The 13,537-nt window shown below is 44.9% G+C and overlaps 1 protein-coding gene across 1 annotated transcript in view; it reads left to right on the top strand.

The window, feature by feature from the left end:
• nrg3a (neuregulin 3a) overlaps window positions 1–13,537 on the top strand; it is a gene marked incomplete at both ends in the record, with an annotated part of 318,428 nt that overhangs the window by 183,592 nt on the left and 121,299 nt on the right. Inside the window, one exon of the mRNA XM_079229705.1 lies at window positions 12,499–12,628. Within this exon, the coding sequence (XP_079085831.1) occupies window positions 12,499–12,628 (130 nt within the window). The remainder of the gene's footprint in view (window positions 1–12,498; window positions 12,629–13,537) is intronic.

Raw genomic sequence — 13,537 nt, 5'->3', positions numbered from 1 at the left:
AAATCGGTTCAATGTAGGAGTCATTGAGACGTGAATTATTCAGCTTTTTTTACATGAGTGTAAGACGCTGCATCAGGAGGGAGAGGCACACACACAAAGGCTCACACACACCGCCCCTTAACCCCTCATCACACACTCCTATGTGAAGGTAGAGGTTGCCATTGTAGTGTAGCCACTACACCTTAACCATGCAACACTAAATCCTACAGACAAGGTTTGTACTAGTTTTAAGAATTGTAATACTAGTAGACGGATCGATGGCAGGCTGCTAAATTTGCTAAATCCAATATCCAGAGCATTAACAGCATCAAACAGGTATTTGTAAAAGAAAAAAGCCTTAAATTCTATATAAAGAACCTTTTAATGTTGAAACAAAAAAAGGCTACGGCAACCAAACCCCTGTTAAAGAGTAAATGTGAGCAAAGGTGAGTGGTATTTATCCTTCACTTGTATGAGCCTTAAAATGTCAGAGTATGAATCCAGTAACGTTAACTACTTGACCTTGGACATCCCTCATGTACCCTCTAATGTGGACAGAGCTGGTTTCATGTACTATTCATCTCCTGAATGGTTTCCCCTTGGAGATGTTAAAACTTTATTATCTGATGTATTTTAGTGATTCTTGTATTCCTGTTTATTGTGTGGTTGTTGCTGCTTGTGTTATTGTATTTTGTTCTCAGGTCTCTCTTGGAAAAGAGATCTTTGCTCAATGTTACTTTAAATCAAACTAGATTATGACCTAAAATCGTAGCTTATTATTATCTCGTATCTACTTAGTATTCCCAGTGAAAGGTGTGTAACAATGTACATTGTAAAACAAGTTAATACCTGTGCAAAAGGTTCTTGAGCAGATGACATTTTGAATAAAAAAACAGGAGATCTATTTACCCTCTTGTAATGCGTTATCACTGCACAGGTTGCATTTACATGTAAACGCTAGAAACGCAGCGATTGTGGTGCCCTTGCTTTCATACAAGGAAATTGCTGGTGACCCTGCTGTTGCAATGGTGGGCTGCAGACTGGCAGAGACATGAAAACATACTAGAGCAGTAAGTGTGTGTGTGGGGGGAATAAAGGAAGAGATAGGCATAATGGGATGGAAAACAGATGGGCCGGCACCGAAGGAATGCATGTTTTTGCCCTTTCATTTACTGAGGGATTGTTTGCTGAGCATGCCTAGGGTGTGTTCGGAGAGTCTTTTTTTTTTGATAAGGGAGACTCCAAACTGAGGGAACTGACCCAGAAGTATCTAACTGGCAGCCATGATAAAGGCTCGTAGAATTCTTTAAATGCTATGAAAAGGCGCTTCGGGGTTTGCGTTACTATCTGTGCTCGCTGAGGAGGCGCAGCATCGTCCTCCATGAAAGGAAAAAGGAGATATAGCTGTCCTAGAATCGGTGGCAACCCGGGTGTTCCCAACCAAATTGTACAGTTTGTATGTTTGATTCAAGTACATGTGTTTCTTGTTTGAAATGTATTCACATTATATATACATTATTATACACAAAGACTGTGTCTTCTTTGAACCCCCGCAGCGCCGCACTGGGTGTTTTCTGGCTTTACGTTTCATTTAATTTAGCTGCCGCTTTTATCCAAAGCGACTTACAATAAGTGCATTCAACCATGAGTACAAACTCAGAAGAACAAGAATCGAGAAAGTACAATTTCTCCAATAAAGTTAAACTACAAAGTGCTATCAGTAAGTGCTACTAAAGTGCTACTACGGCGCTACCTTCCTTATTCAAGGTGGAGTCGAAAAAGATGTCTACCCAACACAGATACTGTATCAACTGCTTATTATAGTGTAGTTGAGACCTGTAGTGAATTTGGGGAACATTGTGATGATCTGCGTTTGTTTCTGGCCTTTCTGGTGCTGCACATTCATTGTGTAACAAACTTCAAACTTTCAGATTTTACCTTTTTTAAAGGCCTGACTTGCCTTCGCTGAAGGATTTAAAAAACAATTGTATTCCACATCTAGCTTCCTTTTATTAAAAAGCACTCTGCGCTGCGTTGACAATAGAGGCAGTCAGACAGATATGAGATGGTGCACAGTTGGTAAAATGCCTTTTATGAGTTTTACTTTACTTTACTTTTAAATGGCAACACACACTGGCCACTTTGCAGAGCATCATGTCATGTGATGCTCTTAGCGCATGAGAATAAGCCTTGCAGACAGCAGAAGTACTCAAGTTGCAGGAGCATTGTACCAATCCAAGCAGCAAATGTGATAAAATTGTTACCTCTCTGGAGTGCTGAAGCTGGTAAATGGGACAGCGGCGCATTGTCGGCGTAATGAGCATCCTGAGCAGACGTGGACGGAAAACAATGAGACTGGTGTTCTGACTTGTCAAACACTTCTGCAATGAAGACGCAGCAGCTTCTCTTGCATCATCCGTATTGATTATTTTCAATTACTTTCACGTCGAAGAGACAAACAATGAATGTGCAAGCGGGTAATCTAGTCACATCATTATAACCAGGATCAGGTGGACAGGATTTCATCCAGGAATGGGAAGAAGCAGAAGCAGATTTGAGGGTTTTTTTAAAGCAGCCCTCTCGTTAAGCATGATGGGGGGGGCAGCAGCAGTCAAGCTGAAATTGAGCTTCCGAATTTAAATGCGTTTTACATGCGGTGCTCCTTCCATACAGCAGTGGGGTTCTCAAGGTCAAATTCAGGTCAGTCTGGCTTTGTGGGATGTGTTTCATGACACTTTTCTCTAAAAAAACAAACAATTTTTAACAATTATATATATCTCAACCGATGAGAAAGTCAGTGAAGAGGAAATCTAATTCTATCAATGTGGTAACTTAACTGCAAATCTTTACAATTGCACTAAAATGTTTAACTTGGGCATCCCTCATTCTGTGAGCTGCACTATGAGGGATATAGTATGTAGTATATACCGCACAGTGTCTATGTCTAGTAATATATTTATGATCTCTGGAGAGAGAGAGAGGGAGAAAGAAGTGAATTGTTCCTGGGATGAAACATATGTTCGAGGACTAGAACCATCTGACGCTTCATGTTGTATAAGTGTATATTTGTTTCTCACATCTTTAGGAGGGTTTCTTCGTAAGCGGCTCACTGGGTGCACCGTCTGACGGCTTACGCTGTGTGCTACCAATTACGGCACAGCTCAGGCATTAAATAAATAAATTATCCAATCAGTTTTAAATGTGGAGCACGAACATAATCTAAATATCAGCGTTTCGATTATCACACCCCAGGCACAGACTGCTACCACTGCCAGAGACAATTCCACAACTGGATGTTTTCGCAGTTGGTTATTCTAAAATGCATTCGCACGCCACTGGCTTCCATGTTTTTAGTCCATTGGGACCATTTGGTGCCATCATAGGTGACCCAGGGAGTCACGTCACCTCCAATAATTTCATATAAATCATTTGTCTCCCTCAATTAACTCCATCAAGTGTCCATGACAGGCTCACCCCTCCTGGAATATACAGTCTTGGAGAGAGAGCAGCCAACCAGCAGGCCAGTGAGTTAATCACAGAGAACATTTTACTCCATTCGCCACAGCTGATTGCTGATGTTCATTAGCAAAATATACTGTAAGGTGAGGTCATCTTTTACCGATGATGCACTAAAACCTCAGAAATGCAAGGACCGCGGCACACCAAAGATGTCATTTTCTCAAGATTACTGCTGTTTTTATCATGAATGCTTTGATGTAGAGCGTGAACATCGAGCAACATAAAAGCACCATATTTTTTGAGGACTGTTCTGTTATACTTTTCACAATACATGTAAATCTGCAAATCTGTGATGAGGCCTTTGGAAATTGAAATGGACAATCACACAAAGGCCTCACGTGGCAATATACATTTGGATGAACTTGACTGGTCTTTGCAGAGCCCAGGTCTCAATCTCTCTGGAAGCCCTTTCAGATATTCAATTCAAGACACCACACCTTTGTTCTTCCAGCTCACCATTGTAGGCATTGACATGTTCATGTTCATTTTTATTCTATTAAAGATGTGACAGTGCACATTAGTTAACACGAGCATCTGATCCTATGAATGTGTCTGATTTAGCCTCACACGCTAATTTCAGTCCCTGGCACATTGATGGCATTACATGAATGCATTGCAATACAACTGTATGTCCTGGCTGAGGGTTGATTTGAAAGTTTCAAAAGTCATGCTTGGGAGGTGCCTCAACTAGAACTAGACTGACTGACAATTGCTGCCCCTTAGAGTCAGTTGTCCCGCCTTCGCCTGGGTTAAATGGCTCTATTCTCCGTTAGCTAACTGCTACCCCTCTACGCCACCACTGACATCTCCAACACCACTCGATACAGCTGATAAGCTTTCTTTCTGCACGTGAAAACACCATGTCCCCTACTGCTGCTATCCTTTATTCTCTAGCCCCATGTGCCTTTGGTCTTTATTCTTGCTCTCAAGGCCAATCAATAATCAGACAGGCTAGTCCTAGCCTGCCGGGGACCTTCGTGATCAGTTAGCACGGCTGCCTGGCTGGCTAGCAGACCTGTCGATCTGCCACTCTGGGGGAATGTCATCCGTGAAGGACGCCATTACAGGCCTGCCCACGGGACTGTCGCGCTTTAACCCCTCGAAAACATCGGTGTATCGCTTCACACACATGTAAGGGAGGGAGGAGGACTTGACATATCTGATAATCATAACGCATATATTCAAACTTTTCTGAATGCATTCAGCCATGTAGGCAATATAACTTCTGCCAGTATCCATGCAACATGTTCACCACGTTATCAGTGTTTTGCTGGTTGTTGATAGCTCTGTGAGTTGTTCTGACGGTAATTAATTCAGAACAGATTGCAATGCCAGCAATGAAAAGCTTCCTGTTTTCATGTGGAACAATAAGCAGATGTTTTGTTCAAGCTATAACAGACTAACTGCAATATATCATTTGCATGAAGCATATTTAAACATTGATTTATTCAAATTCTTAGGTTTGTTTTTTAGAAAGACAATTTCTTTGGTTTATATCTCATATTCAACATGGACATTTTAGAGGTGTTTTCACTCTACTTTTCACATGGTTTCACATGTATCAGAGGCAAATGACTGTATGTCAAATAAATGTGGTGAAGGACTGTGAATCATACATACATATTCCGGAAAGTGTCTTCTTCTTGGATCAATTTAAAGGAACATATTTGACTTGCTCAGGCCCAATTGTTTGACAAAGTTAAGGCTCTCCGGTAAAAAGACAGGAGACAGATATATTCAAACAGCTAGCAGGTGCAGTGAAGCGTCTTCAGAAGGAATTTTCCACATGGCAGTCAGTTATTTTTAGAACATTGTTTGAGCAAATAGTTTGAGAAATACCAGGGAGTTGAGTGCTTCATTGAATTAATTGAATTAATAAGGATTCAAGGTATGTATTCAGGGGTTACCACGAAAGTGGTACTTCTGCACCCAAGACCTCATTACAGGGCTTCAACCTTTTCAAGGCCCCCCAGGCATCAACTCAACTACTACCCCGTCCAATCGGCACAAACATCAGCCAATAATGCTCCAACAATCCCTCATGCAACCCTTTATGAAGGGATGCATCTAAGATATAGAAATGGTGTCATCAAAAGGCACAGGCCGGCTCACTGTAGGTCATCTCTCTCACATGTAATGCACACGTATCACACACACACACACACACACACACACACACACACACACACACACACACACACATATATAGAGGGCGAAAGAAAAAGAGAGAGACAGTCAATATTACCGCATCTGATTACAGCTTTGTGATTACCTTGCACATCAGCTGGATTCTCGCCATGACATGAGATCTCACAAATATCCCGTTATCACATATCACACACAACAACCCAGCTTGTCAGGCTTCATGAAATGCGTCTGTGTCCAGAAGGCCGGTGACCAATTGGCATCCTTTAAGGTGCTATTGGCAGCTAGGGGGCGTGGCTTAAGTGTCTGTGTGAGACGACCAGGATGGCGACCAGGAAGGCGACTCCTGTGGAAGGTACAATAGCATCAGTTTGAACACAATTGGAGATCTTGGTTTTCATTGAAAGAAGAGCGAAGAACAACACTGAAGTCTTAATTGGATGAAAAAGACATTTTCACTCTTCTTCTGACCGGCTTCGGTAAGAGTTTGATTGACAAATGGTTCATCCAATCACCTGCCAAGTATTTCTCTTTTTTTTTAAATGCCTGACTGTTTCCAGACAGTTACCAATAATGGATTCTGAGACAATTCTGTATGTGTATATACAACAATGTATATCTTCTCATTTCTTAAACAGAAAATATGAATTGGATGCCGTCGCCTAGGATTAAGGGCACTGAGTGTTTCATGTGTTTTAATCCTGTCTGATACGTTGTCCTGCTTTCCTCCACAACATATTTGGTAATCTAAGTGGTAGCATCTCAAATGTACACTGCCAGTTGGTAATTCTGGATGGCTACTACTGTAGGAGACATTGGGTAATACTGTCGGGTCTCCAGCATTTGAATTTGTTAATGCTCAAACTCAGCCGAATGTTCCCCTTGCTGATCTGGACTCACAAAGCGGAAGAACAATAATTAAATCATGAATACTGCATCACCTGCACCCACTAGTGATTGGATTCATCTCGGTGTTGATCTCCTTAGCATATTCAGCTCTTTGAAAGTCTTCTAAGGACTTCAATGTTGCTGTTAGAAGTTCAGAAAAGGGGCCTCCGATTCATCTTTTCCTTTTTTATTATTATCAAATTATGAAGTGTTACATAAATGGCTGCTTCCTCTTCCCCCCCACCCCCCCACTTCAACCGAGCGGGCGCCTCGACACAAAGGTGAAAATCAGCAGATTCTTTATATTCCGTCCTCATTTTCCTTGAGTAAGCAGAGCGAGTTAGATGAAAGAAGGAAAACAGATATTGAAGTTTGAGGGTTGTGTCATCCAGCGCCCGATGCTTTATTGATCCCCGCCGTGCCGCTCGGTTTTCTTCCGCGGTGATTGACGTCTGCCTTCTGTGAGCAATGTTTTCAAATTTTCAGCAGACTGAAAAGATGTTTTTTTTTTTTCTTCGACTCAGGCGTTCCATCTTAAAGTGACACCATTCTTTGAGTGCGTGCTGCGTCTGCGCTGACGGGTGACGAGTGTTAAGCTCAACAACCTACAATGCACTGTGACAACTCTGTCAACGAAAGACAAAGGGAGAGGACCACAAATGTCACTTATCGCCAGGACTTGCAAAAACAGCACAGCCCTGTCCAGGCATGAAATCGTGTCTGAAGGGAATTCCTTTATGCTCAAAAAAAAAATATATATAAATACATAAACACTAGTGTTGCACAGCAAGTGTTTAGAAAGACGAAAGCAGCGTCTTCTGTGTGCAGAATGCGTGGCATTGCAAGGCGAATGTGTCGTGTCACGACATAGCACATTGTTGTATCACGAGTTCCCTCTTCTCTTCTGCTCTTTCTAGTTGGCAGCAGTTCTTTGGAAGACTTTGCATTCCTCACATTTTACATTAATCTCGTCGTGTCCTTGTGAACTGCAAAGTAAAGCTGATGATGGTTCATGGTGTTGTCGAGTGAATCCATGTTCACGTTGTAGTTTCGTCATGCTAAGATGATTTTGTAATCCCCATGTAGTGTTAGTTGCGGTTCACGAACAACATATTCACCGTACAGTCGAGTTAAATCAAGTCACCTTTGATCAACTGATCCTCTCCTGTTTCCTCTCGTCTTGGTTCCTCTCCTGTTCCCTTCCTTTCATTTCCTGTTCCCTTCCTCTCATTATCTCTCCTGTTTCCTCTCTTGTTCCCTTCCTCTCCTGTTTTTTCTATCTGCTCCTCTCCTTTTTGCTCCTGTTTCCTCTCCCCTTTCCTATCCTGTTTTCTTTCCTCTACTCTTGTTTCCTCTCCTCCTTTTCTGTCTCCTTTTCTGTCTCCTGCCCTCTTCTGTGTCTTCCCCTCTTTCCTCCCCTGTCTCCTTTCCTCTTCTGTCTCCTGTCTTTCCTTTCGTGTCTCCTGTCTCCTCCCCTCTTGTCTCCTCCCCTCTCGTCTCCTGTCTCCTCCCCTCTTGTCGCCTCCCTCTCATCTCCTGTCTCCTCGTCTCCTGTCTCCTGTCTCCTCCCCTCTTGTCTCCTCCCTCCTGTCTCCTCCCCTCCTGTCTCCTATCTCCTGTCTCCTCCCCTCCTATGTCCTCCCCTCCTGTCTCCTGTCTCCTGTTTCCTCCCCTCCTATCTCCTCCCCTCCTGTCTCCTGTCTCCTCCCCTCTTGTCTCCTCCCTCTTGTCTCCTGTCTCCTTCCTCCTGTCTCCTGTCTCCTCCATCCTTTGTCCTGTCTCCTCCCCTCTTGTATCCTCCCTCTTGTCTCCTGTCTCTTCCCCTCCTGTCTCCTGTCTCTTCCCCTCTTGTCTCCTCCCTCTTGTCTCCTGTCTCTTCCCCTCCTGTCTCCTGTCTCCTCCCCTCTTGTATCCTCCCTCTTGTCTCCTGTCTCTTCCCCTCCTGTCTCCTGTCTCTTCCCCTCTTGTCTCCTCCCTCTTGTCTCCTGTCTCCTTCCTCCTGTCTCCTGTCTCCTCCATCCTTTGTCCTGTCTCCTCCCCTCTTGTCTCCTCCCTCTTGTCTCTTGTCTCCTCCCTCTTGTCTCCTGTCTCCTGTCTCCTCCCCTCTTGTCTCCTGTCTCCTCCTCTCTTGTCTCCTCCCTCTTGTCTCCTGTCTCCTCCCTCCTGTCTCCTGTCTCCTCCCCTCCTGTGTCCTCCCTCCTGTCTCCTGTCTCCTCCTCTCTTGTCTCCTCCCTCGTGTCTCCTGTCTCCTCCCTCCTGTCTCCTGTCTCCTCCCCTCCTGTGTCCTCCCTCCTGTCTCCTGTCTCCTCCTCTCTTGTCTCCTCCCTCGTGTCTCCTGTCTCCTCCCTCCTGTCTCCTGTCTCCTCCCCTCCTGTGTCCTCCCTCCTGTCTCCTGTCTCCTCCTCTCTTGTCTCCTCCCTCTTGTCTCCTGTCTCCTCCCTCCTGTCTCCTGTCTCCTCCCCTCCTGTGTCCTCCCTCCTGTCTCCTGTCTCCTCCTCTCTTGTCTCCTCCCTCGTGTCTCCTGTCTCCTCCCTCCTGTCTCCTGTCTCCTCCCCTCCTGTGTCCTCCCTCCTGTCTCCTGTCTCCTCCTCTCTTGTCTCCTCCCTCGTGTCTCTTGTCTCCTCCCTCCTGTCTCCTGTCTCCTCCCCTCCTGTGTCCTTCCTCCTGTCTCCTGTCTCCTCCTCTCTTGTCTCCTCCCTCTTGTCTCCTGTCTCCTCCCTCCTGTCTCCTGTCTCCTCCCCTCCTGTGTCCTCCCTCCTGTCTCCTGTCTCCTCCCCTCTTGTCTCCTCCCTCTTGTCTCCTGTCTCCTCCCTCCTGTCTCCTGTCTCCTCCCTCCTGTCTCCTGTCTCCTCCCTCCTGTCTCCTCCCCTCTCAGCTCCCTCTAGTGTCTTCCATCAGATGCTTCAGGTCAGGAAACATCCCAAACTCATCGTGAAGCTGAAATTCCCACCTCCATGTTGGATGATTATGCCAGACATGTATTTTAAATGATTTATTTATCTGCTCATGTTAGCATGGTTGAGATGAGCCAGTGATGGTGGTTACTGTTAGAAAAGCACAGTATTTATTGTAGCTTTGTGAAAAGAGGCAAAACATTAAAATTGTCAGTTTCACACAGCTGAAAAGTCTGATACCAGAGTGAAGGTAGAAACCAAACAGCCGGGCCTGTCACTCATCCTTCTCCTGCACATGTAACACCACAGAGAGAGAAAGAGGGCTCACAGCGAATTATTATTGTATTGCTTTCAGAACAGGGCTTCACCATCAACTCAAGGTCACCATGATGGGGATCAACCGTCACTGTCACGACGGGGACGGCCGTTCACCCGGCCTGTCACTGGGAAGCCAAAAAAAAGCGTCATTACCTCCAGCAGGTTTTGGTCCAATCGCTCTCACACACACACACACACACACACACACACACACTGTCCATCCATCTCACGCTCCAATATGCATACTCATGTACCAACCGTGCCAGTCCATAAAACACTAAATCAAAGGAAAATGAAGAGAGGGAACATGATAAATATCTTCAAAAAGTGACTTTTGCAGAATATGATACTCCACTGTGATGAACAGGACCTTCCGCATGTATTTAAATTAGCCAGTCGGTGGCTAGAGGAGACAACAATACATCACTAGAATCAGTGGGCCTCATTCGTAATTGTTAATTATTTTTCTGACACCTTCACTGTACGGTTTATTTATCAGGACACGCCATGTTGATGATTAACGTGTATAAAGATAATGCATTCATTTGTTCCCATAAACGTCTGTGTGGCGTCTACATGGAAAATGAAGCTGTTTAAAATGAAACTTTTTAATACTAGATCATCAAGTTGTTGCCTCCGGAGTTTCCCCCCAACTAATGAGCATGTCCCCCTGCCTGTGCAATCAAACGTAGTTCCTAATGTGTTGTGTCATCAATTTTTTTTTGCTGATATTTGTCAAACACTGAAGACGCTCTTGACTCAGCAGGACCCCACCTCACACACACAAGTCACACACACTCTCAGAGAGCGTGAGGGGCAAGTTTCTCTAATGTCATCGGCCCGGAGGCAATTTCGGGGGGTGGGAGGGGGAAAGGGCCAATTTTACCGGTTTCATGGCAGGTCAGACACACACAAAAAACAGTGTGTCGGCCCAAAAAACTCATCGGCCCTCAGGCCCGGTTGTGGTTTTAAATGAAGGAATTTGGAATTCAAATTTGGCCTTGCTCAAAGTTGTAGTTTAAACAATTATGAATTCATCAACTTTTGATTAAGACCCTCTAGTCATCATGTCTCCATTCCTGACCTGATTTAGCCTCTCACATGGAAACTAATCCCCCAACAGCCAATTACCAAGAGTTATATAGGATCCCCGGAGACCTATCAGCACCTAGCATCTCATAACCCACCACACACACACACACACACACACACACACACACACACACACACACACATCTTGAGGACCTACACGAATAACGGGCCTCTCTTCACCCTCCCCATCACCCCAAAACACTGCTTATTATTAATCTCTCATTATCTCCTGATTGAGAAATCTTCAGTTCATGTGGATGCAATCGGTATACTAGTAGTAATCGCCGCGTCCTGTGAGTTCAACTGTTTTTTTTAATCACTGGAGCGTGAAGTTGTGGCTCATCACTGTTCATCCCGCTACTTTATAATAAAAAAAAACAAAGCTGAGGATCGGCTAATGAGAGCCTTTAGCGGTCTCATTTTTCATTTGTAAGCACAAAAGGAGCCGTCAGCAGTCTGGTTCTGGTATTAATAAGAACATCATCAGCGGTGCGGATCGGGTTTCTCCCCACGTCTGACCAACTGCGTTCTCGCTGCTTTCAAAACTCGCTTGATGGATGACGGCCCCGCCGAACTGCAATCTCTATACATTTCCATTTATCTTTCTTGTTTTCAAAAAAAAAAATCATCCCCAACAAGCAACACAAAGAAAAAAAGGCCTCCAACGCCATTCACGTTGGTTTAACGCCGTTTTTTTTCCGGATCGCTTTTCGCAATTTCCATACTTTCTCTTAAGCAACTGGCGCTTCACTTATTAATCCCAGTAATAAGATCATCCATTAAGGTGCACGCTGAGCAGAAGCCGTCAGAAGTGCGTGCCGTCCGCAGCCAGCCGAGCGTGTTGTGATGAATCGCCGGGAGAAGCTGAGCTCTCCAACAGCACTGCTGCGACCACAGAGTATTAATCACAGCCCCAACAGATTATTACCCGTCCTCCATCCATCTTTTTGTTGCCAGTGACATTGTAGGGTCTAAACAAACAGTGGTGTGCCGGTATTAGCCGCAACGCGCAGTGCGCTACGAGGCGCTCGCTACGAGGCGCTCGCTACGAGGCGCTCGCCACGAGGCGCTCGCCACGAGGCGCTCGCTACGATGCGCTCGCTACGAGGCGCTCGCTACGAGGCGCTCGCTACGAGGCGCTCGCTACGAGGCGCTCGCCACGAGGCGCTCGCTACGATGCGCTCGCCACGAGGCGCTCGCTACGAGGCGCTCGCCACGAGGCGCTCGCCACGAGGCGCTCGCTACGAGGCGCTCGCTACGAGGCGCTCGCTACGAGGCGCTCGCTACGAGGCGCTCGCCACGAGGCGCTCGCTACGAGGCGCTCGCTACGATGCGCTCGCCACGAGGCGCTCGCCACGAGGCGCTCGCCACGAGGCGCTCGCTACGAGGCGCTCGCTACGAGGCGGCGTCGGTTCGGCCTCCCGCTGGAACGCACGACTCCCGCTGCAATTTCAAGAAGATGCGATGATTTATTCCTGCGGAATTAAAAGAGACAATAAAAAATGGAAGTTGGAGAAGTAATAGGCTGCTGGAAGACAGTGAGATGAATTAATGCTGTCAGTGAGCCTGATTGTGGAGAGAGCGAATGCATTCAATGGAAATGAAAATAAAACATTACGGCTTGATGATGACTAACGGGAGCTTCTTTTTGTTCGTCCCGCAGCGTCTCCGACGGTCCCTCCGCTGCGCTCGGAGCATTTCAAGCCCTGCCACGAGAAGGACCTGGCCTACTGCCTGAACGGGGGCGAGTGCTTCGTCATCGAGACGCTCAGCGGGCCGCACAAGCACTGCAAGTAAGTGACCGACCCGCTGCTTCCATTGATTCTATGGTGGAAATATCTTCTTCCTGTGTTTGGATGCTTTCGGTTTCCTGCTGCTCTTTTATGTTCTTCTTTCTAAGAAGAGGCGAGTGTGGCGTTCAGGGTGTGGCTGAGAGATGGGACTTTGTTGGATTGGGATGTTTGAATATCGTCACCTTCCTAAAATAATGGCCTAAGTCATTTTTTCAGGTTTTTCAGAAAACACGAAAAAGTTATACCAATGTAATAGGGGTGCACAAGCTGCCTCTAGACACTGCACAACAGGCATACTGTAATAGCGGTCAAATTATGTTATGATTACTAATATGAATAATGAATGAATATATATTTTATTAATCCCCAAGGGGAAATTTGGTGTCGATTAGCAGCAATTTACACAGAAAATAAGATAAGATATAAAAACAACAGGGATGAAAGATATATAAGATATATACAATAATAATACTAATAAAAATAGCTGGTTGAAAGAAAAAAAAGAACAGAGTATTAATTTAGGAATTTAATTAAATTAAATTAACTTAAACAGTAGAAGTGCAAAAGTAGTAAAAAAAAAAAAAAGTATGTATGTGTATATTAAGTGTGTGAGGTGTAAATAACAAACAATAACAAACAATAGGAGAGTGCAAAAATGCAAATGATGTATGTAATATGTGAAGTGTGAAGTGTAGATAACCATAAACATGTACAGTGGTTAATCCACAGAGGATCTGGCAAGCGGTGACTTATCATGTTCGAGTGTGATTTTCATTGACAAAAATGCATGAAAAAATTGCTAGCTTAAATGCTAGCTTCAAAATGCCATATTAAAAAGCTTCTAAAATTGCCTAAGTCACATTGTCTTTTGACTTAGGCAAAATAAAATGTCCTAAGTTCTGCTTTAAA

The sequence above is a fragment of the Taurulus bubalis genome (genome assembly GCF_910589615.1).
Source record: "Taurulus bubalis genome assembly, chromosome: 14".
Classification (NCBI taxonomy): domain Eukaryota; kingdom Metazoa; phylum Chordata; class Actinopteri; order Perciformes; family Cottidae; genus Taurulus; species Taurulus bubalis.
The sequence above is the reverse complement of the archived record's forward strand: the minus strand, read 5'-3'. Positions and strand labels throughout refer to the sequence as shown.